The 19,495-nt window shown below is 35.1% G+C and overlaps 3 protein-coding genes across 5 annotated transcripts; 1 reads left to right on the forward strand and 2 right to left on the reverse strand.

The window, feature by feature from the left end:
* Positions 1 to 275: 275 nt before the first annotated feature.
* Positions 276 to 10,207, reverse strand: LOC143342291 (transcription initiation factor TFIID subunit 4). 3 transcript variants are annotated; one of them, XM_076765988.1, is made up of 10 exons: positions 8,663 to 10,207; positions 8,162 to 8,440; positions 6,319 to 6,435; positions 5,900 to 6,232; positions 5,590 to 5,736; positions 5,092 to 5,354; positions 4,823 to 4,989; positions 4,613 to 4,743; positions 4,301 to 4,483; positions 276 to 4,227 (listed from the first exon to the last, which is right to left on the reverse strand). In XM_076765988.1, exons 1-10 carry the CDS (start codon positions 9,638 to 9,640, stop codon positions 3,949 to 3,951), a joined length of 2,877 nt encoding a protein of 958 aa, XP_076622103.1. In that variant the 5' UTR covers positions 9,641 to 10,207; the 3' UTR covers positions 276 to 3,948. The 3 variants fall into 3 exon arrangements, with proteins under 3 accessions (XP_076622103.1, XP_076622104.1, XP_076622102.1); XM_076765989.1 differs by having other exon boundaries at positions 277 to 4,227; positions 5,590 to 5,739; positions 8,225 to 8,440; XM_076765987.1 differs by having other exon boundaries at positions 277 to 4,227; positions 5,590 to 5,739.
* Positions 10,208 to 10,409: 202 nt separating this feature from the next.
* LOC143342293 (peptidoglycan-recognition protein LC) lies at positions 10,410 to 14,937 on the reverse strand. Its single transcript, XM_076765991.1, has 4 exons — positions 14,186 to 14,937; positions 12,586 to 13,195; positions 11,534 to 11,674; positions 10,410 to 11,388 (listed from the first exon to the last, which is right to left on the reverse strand). Exons 2-4 carry the CDS (start codon positions 13,184 to 13,186, stop codon positions 10,862 to 10,864), a joined length of 1,269 nt encoding a protein of 422 aa, XP_076622106.1. The 5' UTR covers positions 13,187 to 13,195; positions 14,186 to 14,937; the 3' UTR covers positions 10,410 to 10,861.
* Positions 14,938 to 14,999: 62 nt separating this feature from the next.
* Positions 15,000 to 18,872, forward strand: LOC143342292 (tubulin delta chain). Its single transcript, XM_076765990.1, has one exon. The coding sequence runs from the start codon at positions 16,482 to 16,484 to the stop codon at positions 17,820 to 17,822; it is 1,341 nt and encodes a 446-aa protein (XP_076622105.1). The 5' UTR covers positions 15,000 to 16,481; the 3' UTR covers positions 17,823 to 18,872.
* The last annotated feature ends 623 nt before the right edge of the window (positions 18,873 to 19,495 follow it).

The following is a 19,495-nucleotide window of genomic DNA, read 5'->3' on the forward strand; positions in this document are numbered from 1 at the left end:
TTTATCGTTAATTTATTAATACGAATTTTTCGAACTACTGAACCACGGTTCGCGCGAATTAGCCAGTGAAGTCGCGTCCGTTGTCGTGATATTAAAGTACTTTCGATCCACTCAGCCTCTCGAAAGTTAGTTAAACGTTCAGTTAACGACGTATATTACGTGCTCGCGCGGAAATTCGTATTAAATATGGTATTAGTCAATAAAACGTTCCGACCCTATTTTTTGACCCTCGTCAGAATTTTTATTGAGGTAAATGCAACAAAGAATAAAATTATTTCAACAACGAACTTAAAATTACGATAAAGTGTGATAAAGAAAAATTCAACGAGTTGTAGCTTACTTGCTAGATGCTTAAACCGTAAGAAATATACACAGAAAATGTTCACATTATTCCTGAAAGTGAGAAAATAACGATTGAATCACCAGTCATGTTTTTTTTTTTCTTTTTGTTTCTTTTTTTTTGTATTGTTTGCTCGAACTGATTAATTCCGTAATATATTAATATTATTTTCTATTCAGATTACTATATTGTTCCCAATAGTACTTAATTCCGTTTTATGTACTATAATTGCAGAGAAAAGAATGTAAATAATTCATACGTTCACATTTACGTGGAATCGAAAGATTGCTGTAATAGTTGATTGAACCGACATGATTTACGAAAAAAAATTATCGATTTATTTTCACGAACCCGATAACATTCTGATCTTGAAACACTTTACTATCGAAGTTTGAAACGATAACTTGAAGGGTAATTGCAAAGCAACGTGTCGTTCAAGATAGTAAATGCTACGTAAATAATTTTCCTGCTTCAACTATAAATAGCAGTCAAACGATTGCACGTGGAAACGCGTTAATTCGGCTTGAAAACTATAAAATAGTAACACAAACGACGAAAGACATTATTGAAATAAAAGCATGTATTGCAAATGTTTGTAGGAGCGCTATTATCTACTTTATAAATAATTGTTACATATAAATAGGAATAATTGCACTATACATATTCAAATATTAATATGAATTATTGGAAATATAAGACAAAAAAAAACGATACAATAGGGAATAATATTTACTCAGATTATTACTTTCAGCATTTTCATCGTTTAATTTTGTAAATACACTAACAGCCCGACACTTTATAGACTTTATAGTTTCGCGAAGAAGATTATACCTAAATATCGAACTATAAAAGGAAACGAAACGATAATTCGTCGCTATCAAAAGAGAAATAATGCACGTCGCAGGATAAACGCATTTTTTTCTTTTTTTCGAACAAAAACAGAACACAAAAAGCCTAAGAATAAAAAATTCGGGCTATTCTTTGGTGAATCTTAATCTTGTGTTTTATTATTTTTTTCGGTTACGGCTTATCCAATTACAATTTGTAAAAATATCATACTGTACCAAAACTGCTATGTACCTTTAGTTTTGTTGTTTTTTTTTTTATGTTTTTTTACATTCCTCTATTTATATTTATATTAATAATTCCACCTAGTGGCAGTAAGGAGAACGTTATAATCTAACTTCGAAAACTTGCATTTTTTTTTTCTTTTTTTTAAATCTCCGAGCTCTCGTAAAAAAAATGATGCGTTCGTCATCATTGCAAAGAGGAACACGCAGCTAATTGTAAGTAAAAATTTCTTTACATGTGAGGTGCGCGGCAAAATGTATGGTACAAGTAATGGTATGTGCGTCTTTCAGACGATGAAAGTATACGGCAGCTAAAACCGAATTTATTTACATTATATTCCAATAACTTTGCTTCAACGATCCGCAATGTCCCTTTTCCTTTTCTTTATTTCCTTTCAATTACCGGCCCTTCTCCTAATATAAACTTATATCAATTGCATTATATAAAAAGGCAATCGCTTCTTGGTGCACGCAATAACAAATAGAATTATAGTTGAGATCAATATTGCAATATACCATTGCACCCTATTACTTTTTAAATAATTTCCTTTTTTTTTTGTACTGATACGTCTCGCAATTAATCGGCGCTACGGATATTCAAATGTTAATGATTCATGTTTAACTTAACGTTTTTCGTTATTTTTACATATTTCGTCAGTCTTGTGCGCGTATTGTATTTTAATGGTTTTATATGTTGAACCGTTGAAGCAATGACGTTTCACGTAATTGTGTAACTGAAACGTTACGTTAGATTCGCTCTTTGTTTCTCTCGTTATATACACTAGAAGACTCACAGGTGTACGTGCCTTTGTAATATTCGCGAACGCCGGTCAGGAAATGTATCGTCGTGCTTTCCAGCGAACATGGAAGCACGAAAATCATCTAGAGGACAACGGTTAATCCAGATTACCAGGAATACACTTTAGAATTTTCTAAAATTTTCATTTACAACGGGATAATCTGAAGTAACCCTTTCTAGCCGACTACTATGAAAAATAAATAGTATACCTCGTACGTTATCATTCTGGAACTTCGATCGAACTACAACAGTATAATAGAAAAAAATTCTATTCATTGCCTCTCAACAGTTTATATTACAGACTACGAAAATCGATAATCATATGACTGTTACTTTTATATCAGTATCGCGTAAAATATTCAAAATAATCGAGTGGAATCAGAAGTAGTTTGATTTCTTTATATTAGTACGTAAAATCAGCAAGAATGAACGCAAATCATTCAAGACACGGTGAAAAATTGAAGCTGTTACAACATAGACTGCTTGTGGACAGTCTAAAACTGATGTTACGCTAGGTTGAAATCTAATAAACGCAATAAACAATACATACGCATACTTAACTACTGAAATGTATGTAAATCAATAACTCCGTTGCATTGATAGGCATCATACATGATTTTCGTAATTTTTGCACGAAAGATTTTCTGTCGAACACGTGTAATGTGAGAACGCTCATGTAATGAGCAAGTTAGGAAAGATCGATATCTTTTCAATTATTACTCTGTACGACAATAGGCACCCACGTACATCTGCAGCAAATTCTTTTACATTATAAATCAGGTACACGCTTTGAATTCTTTTTTTTTTTTTCTTTTCTTCAATTGATTATACGCGAAGCACACTTTTCTCTGAACATTAGCAAAAAAAAAAAACTGCACCAATTCCGAAGAGGAAATATAAATAATTAAATTAACATCGATCGAAAAAATATCCGTAATTCTTACTTTTGTAAATATTTCTTTAATAAAAAACGTAACAGCTAATTCTTTTATAAACACTGAAAATGTAGATTACAACATAATATACTGATAACAATTCCATCTTATGGTGGAGAGTAGCTATATTTTGTTGTACCAACATTGAAATTATCACTATTTAGTATTTTTTTATGTGTAAGGTATTGTACAAATTATTCCATACTTTTTGGACAGTGTGCTCTCACGTTATATTATTACATTACAATTTGCAAAAATACGATTTACTATGATAACAAAACCTGCACTCCTTTACACTAGCGCTACAGTGTCCAAAAGTATAGGTCAAGTGTTACAATGCAGCGGGCATATACATAAATGACAATGTACACTCACTCATTCTGCATACACGCACGCACCATATAACAACATTTATATATGGCCATACGACATCCTTGCCATAAACAGACTACCCAAGACTGAACATGAGGCATGTGCTCATACACATTGCTCCTTCTCAATGATGTAATTTTGCGTTGAAAAATAAAGAACAATCTATTATATTACATTTAAAAAACTTTCAGTCATTTACAGTAGGGAAGCTTATCGACATGGTAGAAATAATCTTATTTTGAATGTATGTGGAATCCCGATGTGATTCGCAATGAAACTTCATTGTATGCAACTTATGAAACACTGTACAATGCAACGTACACTAACGTTACATGATCCATCAAGGTCCATTGAGGCCAGCTCACACAAGACCATATAGGTAGGGCGCCAGATATCGGGCGGGTCACTCAAGTTCCTGCCCTTCACAGAACATCACTTCAAGTACGATTTATACAACATTGTGCTCCTACACGTTTCTTTCTCCTGTTCAAGAAGGAACAATAAGTCTCTGAAATTCACCCTCTTCAACCGTGGTCTCATTGGCATTTGTCTGTTAATTCCGGTTGCTGATGTGTTCAAACCGGAATTACTTCCTGGACTACTGGCAGACCCCCCTACGTCAAGTTTAGGCTTTTTACGTGGACCGATCGCTTGTAAAGCCGTCAAGTTAGCTTCTCTTTGCCTTAATTCTTCCATTTCCGCGCGTTGCATCTAGAATAATTCAAGCGTTACAATTATCTTTGCTCGCGGTATATCGTTAATCCGTAAAATTTTGCAAAAATACCTCTTTAGCTTTTGCTTTAAGCTTAGCTTGCTCGGGATCTTCTGTTTTCGCGCGACTTTTCGCAGCGCGTAAAAGTAATTCCCTTTCGTGTTCTTCGTGTCTTCTGCGTTCGACTTTGTCCAAGTCTTCCAAGAATTTTAACTGTGCCCTAACATCCTGTGTTACCTCGTAACGCGGATCCACCTATGAAAAATACGCGTCCGTTTATTTATACGAATACCCATATCCGTAACTTTATTTAAAAAATATATCCGTCGATTATATAAATCGATGTTAATTTTAGGTTAGGTTGTTACAATCTTCAAACTTTACCTTTATCAAATCTATCCTGTGTTCTGCAATTACTGCTAATTTTTCTACTAAATTTTTTAACCTTTCTTGGGCAGCATGAGAAATTAACGCCGCAACTTCTTGATTAGGTTCGTCTAATCCATACTCAGAAACTGAAAAGTAAACGTGCGTATTATGAGACTCGTGCGATATACCATAAATTTAATTTAAACGATCAATGTAAACAATTACCGATTTGTTTAATCCTGTGCTGTAATGGTGTCATATGTAAAAATACCTCATCTTTACAGGATCTTATTTGTGTCCCAACAAATTCTGTCGAACCAAGAATCCTTTGAGATTCCTCTGCAAGATTGACACCACCCATAGCCGCGACATCGTTGATATCATCATCGCCCCTATTTACGAAATATATGTAACACATACGCGTTAAAACTTTAAAGATACTGTACATTTATAAATTATGACCATTGTCACGCTTATAAACAGTGATTACTTACGTGTATCCCGCGGACGAAAATGTCTTTTTCTCTTTTTCTTTAGTAGTTGGCTTTGGAACAAAAGAAGGCACTACGGCTTTATTAATAGTAGTGGTTGTGTTGACTGTTTTGCCTTGTGTTGTAGTCGTAACTGTCTTAACAATAGTGGTAGTAACAGGTGATTTTTGAACCATAGGAGCAGTAGGTCGAATTCCAGTTACTGCTACTGTAGACTTTACAGTATATGCTGTGGGGCTACGAACTACTGTTGTGACAGGTCGTATCTAAAAGAAAAGACAGGAAAAACGTGCCATCTCTTCAAATTTACTATAGAGGCGAAGTAGGAAAAAATAGAAAATCACAAATTACTTTTCTAAAATGCTAATTACCGGCACAATATCTATTGAAGACTAATTGCTAGGAATTAAAATATTAATCTACTAATGTTGTAGAAACTATATTAGAAAGATTATCGAAATGTAAATATATTAAAAACTCTAAATTATATCGGTATCTTACCAGCCTTTGCTGTACTGGCTGAGTAGGTCGAGGGACTGTAGTTGTAGCTGCAGGTATTGGAGTCATTACTCTTATTTGAGTAGTAGCGGTAACTGCAGTTACGGGGATTGTTGCTGGTGTCACAGCAACAGTTGGTCTCAGCTGATTCTGCTATATTATATTATAAAATACAATGTGAGATACATAGCAAGTACATGTACCATATAAATGGGAGAAGCATAGATAGAACTGCAGCACTATTCTTAACTACTTCTTATAACAAACGATTCACTACGTTACGTTCACTTACATATTAGTATACGTTTCTTACCTGTGTAACTACAGGAGTGGCAGATGTGACAGGAAAAACAACATTGGCAGGAGGTGGTTTTATGCCCTCTATGACTAACTCTTTTGTAACAAGGGATTGCCGTAAGAGTGGCAAACTCTTTTTCAAAAATCCGATCAGGCATGGTTGGGGTGATGCATTCAATAATCTTTCGAGTCTATCACAGAACTCCTCAGGTTCGACTTTAGTATCAATTAATTCTTGAATCAAAGTTCGAACATTTCGCTCTACCGCTTTAGGTTCTCGACTAGACAACTCTAATAAATTTGCTAAAAATTTACGGCACTTTTCTTTGGTATTATCTGTAGTTTGACGCTAAAAATAAAAAAAACATCACAAAACAAAACGCTAGATGTAATTCATATCAATAGACATAATACTGTTAATTTATTTGTACATACAGGTGTAGGTGTCTGAACCGTCTGAACAGTAGAAACAGGCGGAGTAGGCGTTGTTGTGGCGGCAGCGGTCACTGTTACTGGAGTTGTAGTTGCTGTTGTGATAGTTGCAGCCACAGTCTGTTTCAATAAATGAAAACAAATGTTGTAACACTCTTCCATTGCTCAGATTGTTTAAATGATTTCTTTTTTTTTATGAATGATAAAAGAAGAAAACGAGAAGTGTAGTTTATTTTTTAAATAATATCTGTAAATTTGTAACTTCGCAAAAATTTGATTAGATTTATGAAACTGCAGTATCACTCCGAATTAAAAGCATGTTTTGCTGCAGCATTGCTAAAAGTAAAATAGAACTACAAATTTATAACATAACAATAACATTTCATTTATGCCATGCTTTCATCTTTGAAATATATATTTCTAAGTTTTATATGTTATTATTTCCGATACTCTATTGCTCGTTCTATATGTATATGATTTTCTTCTTAATAAATATTTTCTACTACTTTTATCATATAATATATTTTAACCTTACTGAACAAACAAGACATTGTTTAAAAATCTAATTTGGGAAAATTACGTTGTTCAATGTTTTCAAGCTCAATGTCATTTAGAAATATAATAATAAACTTGCTTCCCACATGCATTTTCTTGTTCAATATTTATGGAAATATTCGCGGTATCATATATTTTATATTTTTCTTCGTTGCTATATTTCTGCTAATAAATAGGCCTTTTCTACGTATACGTTTTCTTACGCATGCTGAACTTCAGATCTCCCAAACAACAAACACTAAATGTAAACTATATTTTCGACTAATTTCAATATTTCAAAATGAACGGACATAATTATGCTGCTTTGATGCGGTATACTAATTATACTACATATTGAAGACGCACTTGTACCTTGTACAGACTCATCATTTTTTTTTACTTCAAATTAAGTTTTAATTATTTATTATTAAAAGATACATATTGATTTGCTATAATCTTTATTGTACTTCATTGTATAAGGATTGAAGTATTTTATGTAGTTATAATAGAAAAGTTTTATATAAAACTAATAGTTTGTACATTAAACTATTAAAATATAAATTTTATATAGAAACTCAGTAGAAAATTAGTACGTGAAAAATTATATTCTTTGTAGTTAATTGCTTTCAGGCTATTTCATATGAATATCCTTGTGATTCGAAAATTCATAAAGTGATTTATAAATTTATGCAATAATTTCAAAATACGAAACTTGTACATTTATAACAAATACGAAAGAAGGTTTATTATTTTATGCAAACTCAACCATTTTTTTTTTTTTAAATATTACTCTATGATACCCTTAACCAATGTAACATGCAATATGTGTATATATGATAAAGGCATTAATTTTAATAAAATAATTGCACTTTTTAAAAACTCAGAAATTCTACAATAAAAAGGCATCCCAGTAAATAAGCCAATAAGAAAACGAAACTCTTTATATACTACAGAAAACCTCTCAGCCATTTATGGAAACTGAAAGTTTAGTAGTAAGTACAAAAGTTTACACGAAATTTTAAGTCAGCTGTAAATAGAAAATTTTCTTTCTTGCATACATTGAGATGATATTTATGTAGCATACAATATATGTTGAAGGTTTTTAAAAATTAAGAGAGAAATTTAGATGCAATAAAAGTGTTATAATTTAAAGAAAATTCAATAAGACTGAAACACTGTAAATTAATACAGAACAAAAGAATATAAACATAATACATAGCCTTACCAATAACACCATTCCAACTAATGTCACAAACTAAAAGTCTACTACAGCACTACATCGAGTCTTGTAAGAGGTATAAGAGTGCGTCACCTGAACCGTTTTTCTTAAGGTGGCGAGTGGTGGGCCAGTGAACTGTGTGTTCAGCCTACTTACAGCCGGCACTGAGGCTAAGCGATAGGTAGTGCCTGGAGATGGTGCAGCAACCACTGCATTTCCCGCTATACTATTTGGTGTAACTGTAGTACCAGCCGGAGTACCTGCAGTCGGAGGTGGTCCTACCCTTATTAACTGATACTGTCCAGTTTCTGTTTTTAATAATATATGACCCTGAGTCCCAGGTTGAAGACCATGAAGCGTTTGTAATGTTATCTAAAAATTTTTAAACAATTACTGTAACAATGTGCTACAATACAGAAACTTATAAAAAAGAAAAATATAAAATTTATATAACAAACATGCATGAAAAAATGTTTCCAATAATATATTATTACATTTAGATAAAATATACATATAAATGTGAAAATTATATGAATTGGCAATATGACCTTTAAATGTACACATAGATTTGTTTACAAACTATGAATATCTTACCCCTGGAGCTCCAGGTCTTGTTCCAATCATATGTTGACCAATTACTACTCTAGATGCAACTTGTTTTCCTGCCTGCTGTCCTACCACTGGTGTGCCAGGACGCATTGCATTCACATTAAGAATTTGCACATTGCTGGGCACTATTGTAGATGTAACCCCAGCCTTACCCTGTAGTGCTGTGCTGACAGCATTGCCAGACACAGAAACAGGAACAGACATTGGAACGGAAACCATACCACTGGGTGCTACACTAGTCTTTATCACTAAAGCTGTACCTGTCGGCTTATTTACACTAGCCACTGTTTGACTACCCGTTTCACTAACGGAGCTAACATTAGTTACAACATTCGATGATGTCTGTAACACTCCCTGGGATGTTATTCCCAAAGTACCATTTGCTAGCTGTCCAACAGTTTGCGCAGGAAAGGAAAGTTTATTATTGACATTTGCTACCCCCGTAGTTGCTATTACCTGACCAACAGTCGGATAAATAATCTTGACAGGCTCGTGTGCTTTAGTAAGGCTTGGTATGTGTGTTGTTTGATTACTGGTCACCTGGTTTGTAGTAACTTGATTGATATAAGCAGCAGGGGGGACTGCTGATTGTGTATGCTGTTGCTGTTGTGTAGTAACCTGTGGCGCCACTGTGTTTGAGGTAACCACGTTTACTGGGAGAAGAGTGCTCGTGGTAATGGACTTCGTAACTTCTTGAGTCATCAGACTATTTACTGTAGTAGCACCGCCACCGTTCGAAACACCATGTTTCTGTGGCTGTACCGCGTTGATGGTGCCCCCGTTGGAAATACCACTGTTCACCTGATGATTCTGCTGGCTGACTGACGCAGAACTTGCTTGATGACCAGCGACAGCCGGCGTCGATGTTACCAGTTGCGTCTCAAGGGAGCCCACTATCGCGTTCACTGCGGATTCATCGACGTCCGTGCTCAGAGCTTCCTCCAGAAACTTAGCTGACGCCATTTTCTTCCAAGCTCCAACTGTAAACTGATCTGCGCATGCGCCTGTCGCAAATTGTTCCCATGGTGCATTGCCCCCCCTAGCGCAGCTGAAAATTATACGCGGCCTTTCTTCTGTTTACCATCCGGCGGTACTCGAATTGATTAATATTTCTCACCATAGTGAAAAATTGTATCAATCTCTTTTCATTTGAATGACGAATTACCATGTTCTCTGCCACCGGAGCATCGGGGAAGCGATTATCGCCATATTACGTACAATGTCGTTCATTTATGTTATGGCTGTCAATACTCGGCATACAAACACGTCACCCGCCAAAATGGCTATCTTCCAAACTGTAGATTCGTACACGATTCGTTTCTTTGATAACGATGTCATGTTGGCATACAATTCGAAAAATTATAAAAAATTTATAAAAATTTTTAATCCCTGAGAGCTCTATACATTTACTTCCTTCAAGTATACCATTAGTAACAGTTGCTTCGAACATATGTATTCCGTAATCAATCATTTCTAACCACTGAGTCCATTTTGCGTTCCGCAATGCTTCTACATTAAAACATTCCTATATTGTAAACAAGACCTAAAGATTTCAAGCGATCCAACGCCCTCTACACGGAACGGATGCTACATCTTGGTTAATGTATCGTATCTTGTCTACATCGTATATTTAATGCAATTCTACATATGAAAGAATTTAAATTTTCATGCGAAATATTCATATTTATTACACAATAAAAATTTAATACATATATACATACATTTTTTCGCGTTTACGCATTATATACATTCTTTTAACGTTCGTTGAACGACTTATAAAATTGTTGTATTTTACGTCGTATAACGTACAGTAGTCAACAGTATTTTATTAAAATATTTATACATCACATTTGTAGTCGAGAATATGAAATTCTTACGCGATATGTTCCGACTAATTTCAACTAATCTAGAAAAGAGATCTTTGTATTCTGTTTACGTTTTAATCATGTCAAGTTTTTTTTATTCTACTTTGAACGTGTATTAAAGACATTATAGCGATATAGATTTGTTTATTATTAAATTAGACTCAGTGTTATATTTTGAATGGTTATCAGCTTATTATTTAAATAATCGCGTCAACGTATAATTGCATAAAACTTTAGACAAAACTTTAGACGATATAAACGATTAAATGAATGTGAAGCACACCAAGTCAATGTATCACAAAATATGAATTAAAATTTATTATGACTGTGGCGACCAATGAGGCCAAGTTTTGATGACGCTGAACAAAGCATCACCCGGGCTTAATGTCGGAGAGACTTGCCGGTGTCCTAATAGCTTGTAATCCGGCGTAATTTTACCCTTTTCTACGCCCAATTCGATGATCCGTTGCGCAGCATATAATTGATTTTTCGGTGGTATAAGACTATTAAACGTACCGATAAAAGAAATACCTATACTTATATTATTATATCCAAAGGAATGGGCACCCATGTAATCCCAACTTCGGCCAACATATACAAGCCCGTCGCCGCCAACAAGAAAATTATAACCGATATCCGCCCATTTTCGAGACTCGATATGAAACGTTTGCGCAAACCGAACGTGGAATGTGCATTCCGATTGAGTCGAACAGAATTCGGTAGCTGTGTGACTGATAATCACGTATGGTACCGGAAGTTTTAGTTTTGTCAAAGGCCCTGAAGGTGGTTGAGCACCCCATTCGTTTCGTTCGACAAAACGTACATTTTTCGCGTCAACATCTGCAACTTAAATATCACAATTTTATTGAGACGAAAAATATCGACATATTTCGCGATAAACCAAGAACGCATTAATATTATACTATACACGTTTATACGTTATGCATTATCAGTACCCCGTGTATTTACGAAAACAACATATGATAGATACCTGGTATTTCCGGAAAAATAGGTGCCGATGGTATAGCAACATTATTAGCGATGTAGACGCAAGCGAAGATCACAGCAGTCACAATTAAAATTAGTATACAAAAAATCGCCGCGCATCTACGAGTCCATAACCAATCCGTTACTGAAATAATATAAAAGAGTTCCTTTAAACGAAAGAATCAAAGCGTTATACTTTTATTTGTTCACAGCATTAAATTATCAAATACGGAAGAACTGACTACATTAAAAAAATTTTAATGGGAGATTCTAGGAGCCAAAATAAGACGAAAATCAAGAATACCAATTTGTTGATCGAGGCTTTGTTAAAAAGTTATTAACGTTTAAAGTTCCGCCTGTAGAACGGCAATCTACGAACAGCTGCGTGCGCACGATAGTGGTTCTCATTCAGCATGAGAAACTTACTGACGTATCGACAGTACTTTAAACGTTAATAACTTTTTAACGAAGCCTCGATCAACAAATTGGTATTCTTGATTTTCATCTTATTTTGGTCCCTAGAATCTCATTAAAATTTGGCAAATAATTATTTTCAAACTTATTTATTAAATTTTTAAACCACGACCTCGCCTACCGTTACTTTTTCTAGACTGTTATCGAAGTCATCTAATAATCTCGCAAAGATAGAATTCAAGTGCCGCAGGAGTTGGCGGATTAGATAAAAGATGTTTGCTTAAGAAAAATCTGAAGATTCCACGATCATGAGTTCAGCAATGACCGATTTAGATAAAATATTTTAACTCTAATCCTACAAGCTGTTAAAATGTCATCGATAAGGTCTACAATTGATATATTCTTAATTGTTTCATGATTTTATATATCTGATTTATAACCCCCCACCGAGGTCGCTTATTGGTCTTCGTGAAATCTTTATACGACAGACTGTATAAATGAAATATACAGGCAGTTTTCATTTTGCGAATTTAACACAATTTTCAATGGAAACAATTTAATCGTCGGGAACAGGTATTGGAATGAATGAATTCAGAATGGCGAGAATTACCCGTATTGACACAGTGCTCTTATCATAATCACCTTTATCGATGGCAGGATTTTGAGACAAGATTGGTCTGTTGGCATTGGCAGACAGATCTCCGTTAGCGGTTGATAAATCGGATGCGTTGGTATTCGAGACCCGACTGGTGTCGCTCGTAACCGTATCGCAGTCCTTTATCGCAATTGGATTGGTGTAAATGAACTGCTTTATTGTCACCGGATCTTTGTAAAATATCTTGTTACCAAGATGCACATTAGCTGAATTCTTTACGCACACATCACCGAAGTTCGAGGCGTCGGCGTGAGGCAGCGCCACATTGCCATTCGTGGTGGTTACTTGCTGGTGGTGCTGGAACACCGTCGGCACAGGTAAATCGATTATCCATTCTCCATCCTCGATATCGGTCTCCTCATCTTCGTCCTCGTCCTCTACGTCACTGCACTGCGTAGAGGAACCAACAAAGTTGTCATTTCCAGCGACGACGACCGCGGTGTCCGTCGGAGGGTGTACAATTTCGCCACAATTGCTCACTGTTTCGTGACTCTCGATGACAACGTGACAATTGGCTTGTTCCTGGTCCTTCTGATATCGGTTCCCGTCCGGTACTGTTTGCTGATGCTGCTGCACCAATGTCACCATGCCCACGCACTGAAGAATAACGTTCCGTGCTATCGTTTGTTCCGAAAGAATCACGACTCGATTATAAAGCGTGACTATTTACCTTGACTATAATACACGATGAGTTATGGACGATCGATAATCAAGAGAAATACTCTTTTTAACGAGCAACACGACTCAATGAGTTAACGCATTAACGAAATATTTTCCCTAACCTAACTTAGTCCTGTATAGATTACCTGATACAAGTCTCAGTGGACTACATTGAGGTAAAGTAACTGGGTCTAATAGGTCAATGCTTCTCGTTAACGGTTCATGAACTAAGGTTTGTACAGTCACGTGTAGTACGTGCAATCTATACTTGTGGATTCTAGGACACTGCGTACTGTTTCATATACTTTGCATACGATGTAGCAACGTAAACATTCGTACAGCGGCTACACTTCATTTGCAATTAATTATAACATAAGGAACCTACATCTTCAAAAGCACTAATTATTTAACAAATGATGTCATATCGTGTCTGAAAACTATTTACATGATCCATTAAGTCGATGATTTTCGAAAGGTATTAAACGATGGTTTCGTATAATGCGTCATAACGCTAGTATGCTAATTTTGACTTTCGTTCAAAACTAACTTTGATTATCTCAAAAATTCGAAAATTCAAAAGATATTACGATTTTTTCTTGCTTGAATGGCCTACCATTTTATTCGTTGCATCGTAGAGCGTGCTATTCGTGTCGTTAAAGGGCAAAGTTTATCGTATCACGCAAAATTTACGTAATTACCGAGGATTGTACGCGACAAAATAAAAAAAGTCATTTTTATTCGAACGGAAGTGTATCAGAAGTTACGGTGAAAACGATACAGCAGATGGTGCTACAAATGATAATAACAATGGCGATAAGGTTGAAAAAAGTTGTAACAATGATGGACACCGATAAAATTGATTTCAATCGATCCGGTTGTTTCTCTTTGTTCCTCGATACGCGTGTGGTACAATTGAAACGTAATTACCTCGTACAAATCATCGTTTCCCTTATCCGCGGTCACTGCCAGCGTTTGATCGCCAGCGTTTGATCACCACTAATTACAACATGGCGTCTTCTTAAATCAGTCTCCTTTGTCTCTATAAGCTTTTACAAAATTGCACGATTACCAACAGTACTTGCACCACGATATACGATCCGTTGATTATCAAAAACTCGTTTACAAATTACGCATTAACGACCTCATCGTGATTCTACGGCACTGTCGCGGGCACTATAGCCGGTGAAACCACGCATCTTCCGAAGGCCACCACAGCTGCAGCTAAAACTTGTACGCGACACGACTATTTAGATCTACTCGATGATCCTTGAAAAAACGAACGAAATTCTTAACGAAAACTGCAGGGTTCTATAACTGATTCGATAAATGGCACATCCGTAACGTCCCGTGGATTCTTTTGTACGTCGTATCGTGTATCGTTAGTTTTGTAATTCTACGTCACTGCTTCGTGACGTGGGACGAGTTTCACGAAGGACGTGACTGTCGCTAACGCTGCTCGTTGGAGGAAATCTTCGCGGTCTCCGATACGTCATACGAGTCAATCGAAATAAAAATGAAAAAACCCAAAAACTGGTCGCTGGTAGAAAGTCCACGCGACTTGGCGACGATTTCGCTTGTAACGCGACGTACGATAAGAACGGAAGCGAGGATCAATGAAAACTAAACCGTTTACGGTTTCGGATCGCGACCGATGTTGATATGCATTATCTTTCCGCTAATCGTCACTGTGACGAACTGTCGGTGTTTCGACGATCGAGCTGCGAAATTGCCACCCCACTCTGTATCTTCCTGTCTTCGTCTGCAACTGGAAATTCTGCACGAGTGTTCGCGTGTGCACACGATCGTCGAATTAACTCGTAACGCCGATTACACAGACTTTCCAGTTTGTTATTCGTGGAACTTCTGATACACCTAAATAATGCGACGGTTGCAGACGAACCGTCAGGTTAAGCTAGGGTTTTCCCAGTTTATTCTCACGATTATCACGATCGTGTCCAAAATAGAGGGAAACACAGGTAAACAGGTATTACTTATTCTATTCTATTTATAAATTAGTGTACGAATCGAATGAATCTCTTCGATGGTGTATCATTGTAATTGTACATACTTTCACCGCAATAAAAATCTTGTTACGTCTATCGATACTGCAAGTAAACACACGAGCTGGTAAAAGACATTCGTGTCTTGTTGAACTTTATCTGTCGAAGCGATATGTGCAAATACATCCGTGCATAAGCAGTACAGAATCGCTAATCTCGTGGACATATTCTATAAAGCTATTAATATATTATAACCTTAAAAAGTGTGATAGATATTCACATTTTAAGCGACCCTGTTTTCCTTAATGGTGATTCGGTCTTCGGCTAAGCAATGCAAAACGTAGAACGTTCGAAGACACTTCTCTTAATAATCACAGTAAAAAACGATTTACAATCACGTATTCTAACGACGTTTGCGGTAATTGCGTGTGATCAAAGGTTGAGATAAAACTAAACTTTCTAAGCACGTACTTAAGATAAAATGAAATCCTTCATTTCTCTTTCTGTAATTAAGAAAAGACAAACATTGCACTCAAAACAATATCTATTTATTATAGACACATAAATATTGATTGAAAACTAATCGTAACTCTTGACTTCGATATCGTTACAAGTTCTATACATGAAATTTAAATAATTGACGATTTAACAATTCTATCAAGTTTTAAATATATGTAATCATACTTTCACATTTAACGTTTGCTGTGTGCGTAGAATGCTTCGAAGTACTTGCGTGATGTACATTAGTGAATCATTAACTGATAAAAATATAGTATACATTGCTAAACGTTTTGAAAATCAACGTCCTTACACACGACCATTAAAAATCTTATTCATTATTCATTATTATTCATAACGTAAAACTGTTACGAGTTGAATTGTTTACGTGAACGGAATCTTACGGAATGAAATTGCACGGTTTGCTCAAAAAATGAAATTTGTAATTAAGACTTTTATTAAAACACGGTTGCAATTTATGCTTCAAAATGCATCGACAGATAATTCGTGAATTTATTTAATTGCTATTTTTAACTGTTTTATCGCACATTGTATCTGCGACATCTTACGGTGGCTTGTTGAACTACTTCCAAATGTTACCTTTCACCGATCAAACAGCACCCTATTAACGACTCTACATCTGTATAATTTTATTTACTGACATTTTGTGCTTTCAAGTAGAAAACCCTTCTTAAACTGATAAATGTGTAGGAACATATTTAAAAATGTTGACAGTACAATTTGGGCAATGTGGAAATCAACTAGGGCATACATTATTTTCAAAATTATCAGCTGACATAGAATGTGTGAATACAGGTGTATCTTATAATACTAATTATCAATATTCAGAAGATACATTTAATAAATGGTTTAATGGTATTTCTAAACAAGGTAAACGTTTAGCAAGAGCAATTCTTGTAGATACAGAACAGAAGGTAATAAATAAAATGTGTAATGACACAACTATTCCATGGACGTATTGGAATAAAAATATAATTTGTCAAGCTGATGGGGGTTGTGCGAATAACTGGGCATACGGTTATTTGATAAAAGGATACAAATTGAGTGATATGATACTAAATGCAATAAGACAAGAAATAGAAAAAATTGATCATTTTGATGGATTCCTCTTACTTTTAAGTTCAGCGGGTGGAACTGGGTCTGGTATTGGGAGCAACATTGCACAACTATTGCGAGAAGAATATGAAACAAAGTCAATTGTTGCAACAACAATATTACCATTTTCATTCGGTGAAGTGTGCACCCAGAACTATAATACATTATTTACTTTAGCAAAACTATACAACCAATGTGACATGAATATTATATTTGAAAATGAACAGATTCATAATATATGTAAAAATCTATTACAAAAGTCAGCTACAAATTTACAAGATATAAATGAAGTTATTTCAGAAAAATTATTAGCTGTTTTTCAGCCAATAAATCATGCAAGGCATAGCATAAATTCAATAGTGTCTCAAATAGCATCGCATCCTTCTTATAAATTAGCAACAATTAAAAGTACTCCGCATATAAGTACAACATCTTCTGAATATGAACCTATATGTAATTGGAATTCATATGTACATCATTTAAAACAAACACTTCGAATGCCCAATTTAAATTCACAGCTGACTGATCTTGAACTAAAAATGCCATCCAGTTCAAGAGGAAGTACCACACATCATGTTTACACCTGTTCAATATCAAATATTCTAGTAACACGTGGTCCTACAACAAACAAAGACTTTATATTACCCGATGAATTTAGAAAGAAACATTTATATGCAAACTGGAATACAACTGATTGGTTTTCCCACTTGCATCAAAAACGAAAACTGTTAAATCACGATAAATTTCTTGCTTTGATTACAAATAATTCTCAAATTTGTCATCCTATGAACATACTCTTAAATAAAACTTGGAAATCTTACATTCATGCTGCATTTTTGCATCAATATAAACAATTTGGCTTAGAAGAGGATGATTTTTTGCAAGCATTTGCAGTAGTCGAAAATATCGTAAAAGAGTACAAGGAATTAGTTCCACATGCAAAATCATAATTAATTTAATTTCATAATAGTTTTTAAAAACTATTTTTAGTCATAAATATTTCTTTTACAAATAAAAAATTAAAGTGCTGCATACGCGAGAGCTAAGAAATGTGCACGTAAGAGGGTAATTATGACGTCATTAGGGAATCGACCAACTTGCGACGCCGAAAATGCATACACATGCGTCAAAAGATGCAACGACGACTGGGAGAATGTAAAGAACAAAGGAAGATGGAATGAAAATACGAAGAAAAAAGAACAAAATAGACCGAGGGCGGCTTTAAGTTCAACGCGGGGAGAGTGAGATGAAACAGAATGGGCTACCCAGCTAAACACATCCCTTCTACAACTTTTACATGTCTGCGCTTGTGCAAAGGGACGACCGAATTCGTCGAACAATATAAATGCAGAACGAAAAAGCCCTGACCATTTCTGAGAAATGATGAAAAGACTTTGGAATCGATGGTCATTTCTACTTCCCTAAATATTTTCATATCTATCCCAGAAGAGTAAAAAAAACTAAATTTCTTGGCAATGCTTCCACATCATGCATCTTTACCGACACATCATTACTGATATTACAATTACATATTTGATATTGCAAATATTGTCCGATACAATACAATTTTTTAAATATAATTGTACATAAACATAATAAAAATGTATATACAATTGATAAAGATTTCAACAATGAATGAAGCGTTTAATACTTTCAGATTATTTCAAGGGCATCACAATTTACATTTACACGTTTTTCTTAACTTTTTGTAAAATACGTAATCTAAAATATCTAATGGAAAACGTTAAAAATAAAAAGAAATCCTTAGATTTACTAATAGTTAAAATTTTCTGGTGAAACGTCCTGCTATAGCTACGTAAGATGCTTCAAGGTCAAAGTTTTAGACACGTTACGTAAAAGTAGAAAAAGAAGAATGATCTATAGTGTGGTGAATACTACATAAACAACGACAGATGCACTATCCACACCGCTCTCTAGCATCAGTCAAGCGTTACAGGTACAGCCACGATTGTCAAGAACTCGTTTGCTGCCCCTTCATCACCCCCACTGTATATCCTAACTATTGAGCACCTTAAGATTAAACGTACCACCCCACCACTAATCTCCTAGACCCTACGATAGTGTGTGTCGTCAGAAAAAAAGAGAAAAGATTTATATATAACTGTTACTTCGTATTTTTCAAAGTATAAAGAATTCACATTGAATTCATAAAATCTTTTTTCTTTCTCGATAAAACAAAAAAATAATGCACCAAAGTTTTGTGTTAGCGATTTTTGCTAATACATACGGGGTAGAAGGAAGTAACATGTAAAATTGTGGCGCCATCTAACGTAATCAGGGACGCACGCTTGTTAGTTCACAAATGTTTGTTTATTGTAGAAATATTTCAAGGTACAATAGTTTCTATATAACATCTACGACCATAATATCGAACAATAAAATCGGTTAAAGCCTTTATAACGAAAGAGTCACAAAAATATACAAACAGAGGTTATATTTTTATACCGTATATTTTAGAAGCATGCGTCCCTGCGAACCTGCATACAGCACACAGCACAATAGGCAGTGAATCGGTGTGCGCGACTCGAATACTAAGAGGCGTGGTTTGAATAGATGGACCTGTTCCAACTTTGTCCCCCTCCACTGTATAATACAGTGACGC

Source organism: Colletes latitarsis, chromosome 6, assembly GCF_051014445.1.
Source record: "Colletes latitarsis isolate SP2378_abdomen chromosome 6, iyColLati1, whole genome shotgun sequence".
Taxonomy (NCBI): Eukaryota; Metazoa; Arthropoda; class Insecta; order Hymenoptera; family Colletidae; genus Colletes; species Colletes latitarsis.

Excerpts from the sequence above, each read along its gene's own strand:
- LOC143342291 (XM_076765987.1), bottom strand. The coding sequence starts at position 9,640 with ATGGCGTCAGCTAAGTTTCTGGAGGAAGCTCTGAGCACGGACGTCGAT. Across the intron at positions 6,233-6,318 it reads CGGTTCAGACACCTACACCT|CGTCAAACTACAGATAATAC; the intron begins GTATGTACAAAT and ends TTTTATTTTTAG. Across the intron at positions 5,355-5,589 it reads AGCCAGTACAGCAAAGGCTG|ATACGACCTGTCACAACAGT; the intron begins GTAAGATACCGA and ends CTTTTCTTTTAG.
- LOC143342293 (XM_076765991.1), bottom strand. The coding sequence starts at position 13,186 with ATGGTGACATTGGTGCAGCAGCATCAGCAAACAGTACCGGACGGGAAC. Across the intron at positions 11,675-12,585 it reads AAATCCTGCCATCGATAAAG|TAACGGATTGGTTATGGACT; the intron begins GTGATTATGATA and ends ATATTATTTCAG. Across the intron at positions 11,389-11,533 it reads TATTTTTCCGGAAATACCAG|TTGCAGATGTTGACGCGAAA; the intron begins GTATCTATCATA and ends GTGATATTTAAG.
- LOC143342292 (XM_076765990.1), top strand. The coding sequence starts at position 16,482 with ATGTTGACAGTACAATTTGGGCAATGTGGAAATCAACTAGGGCATACA.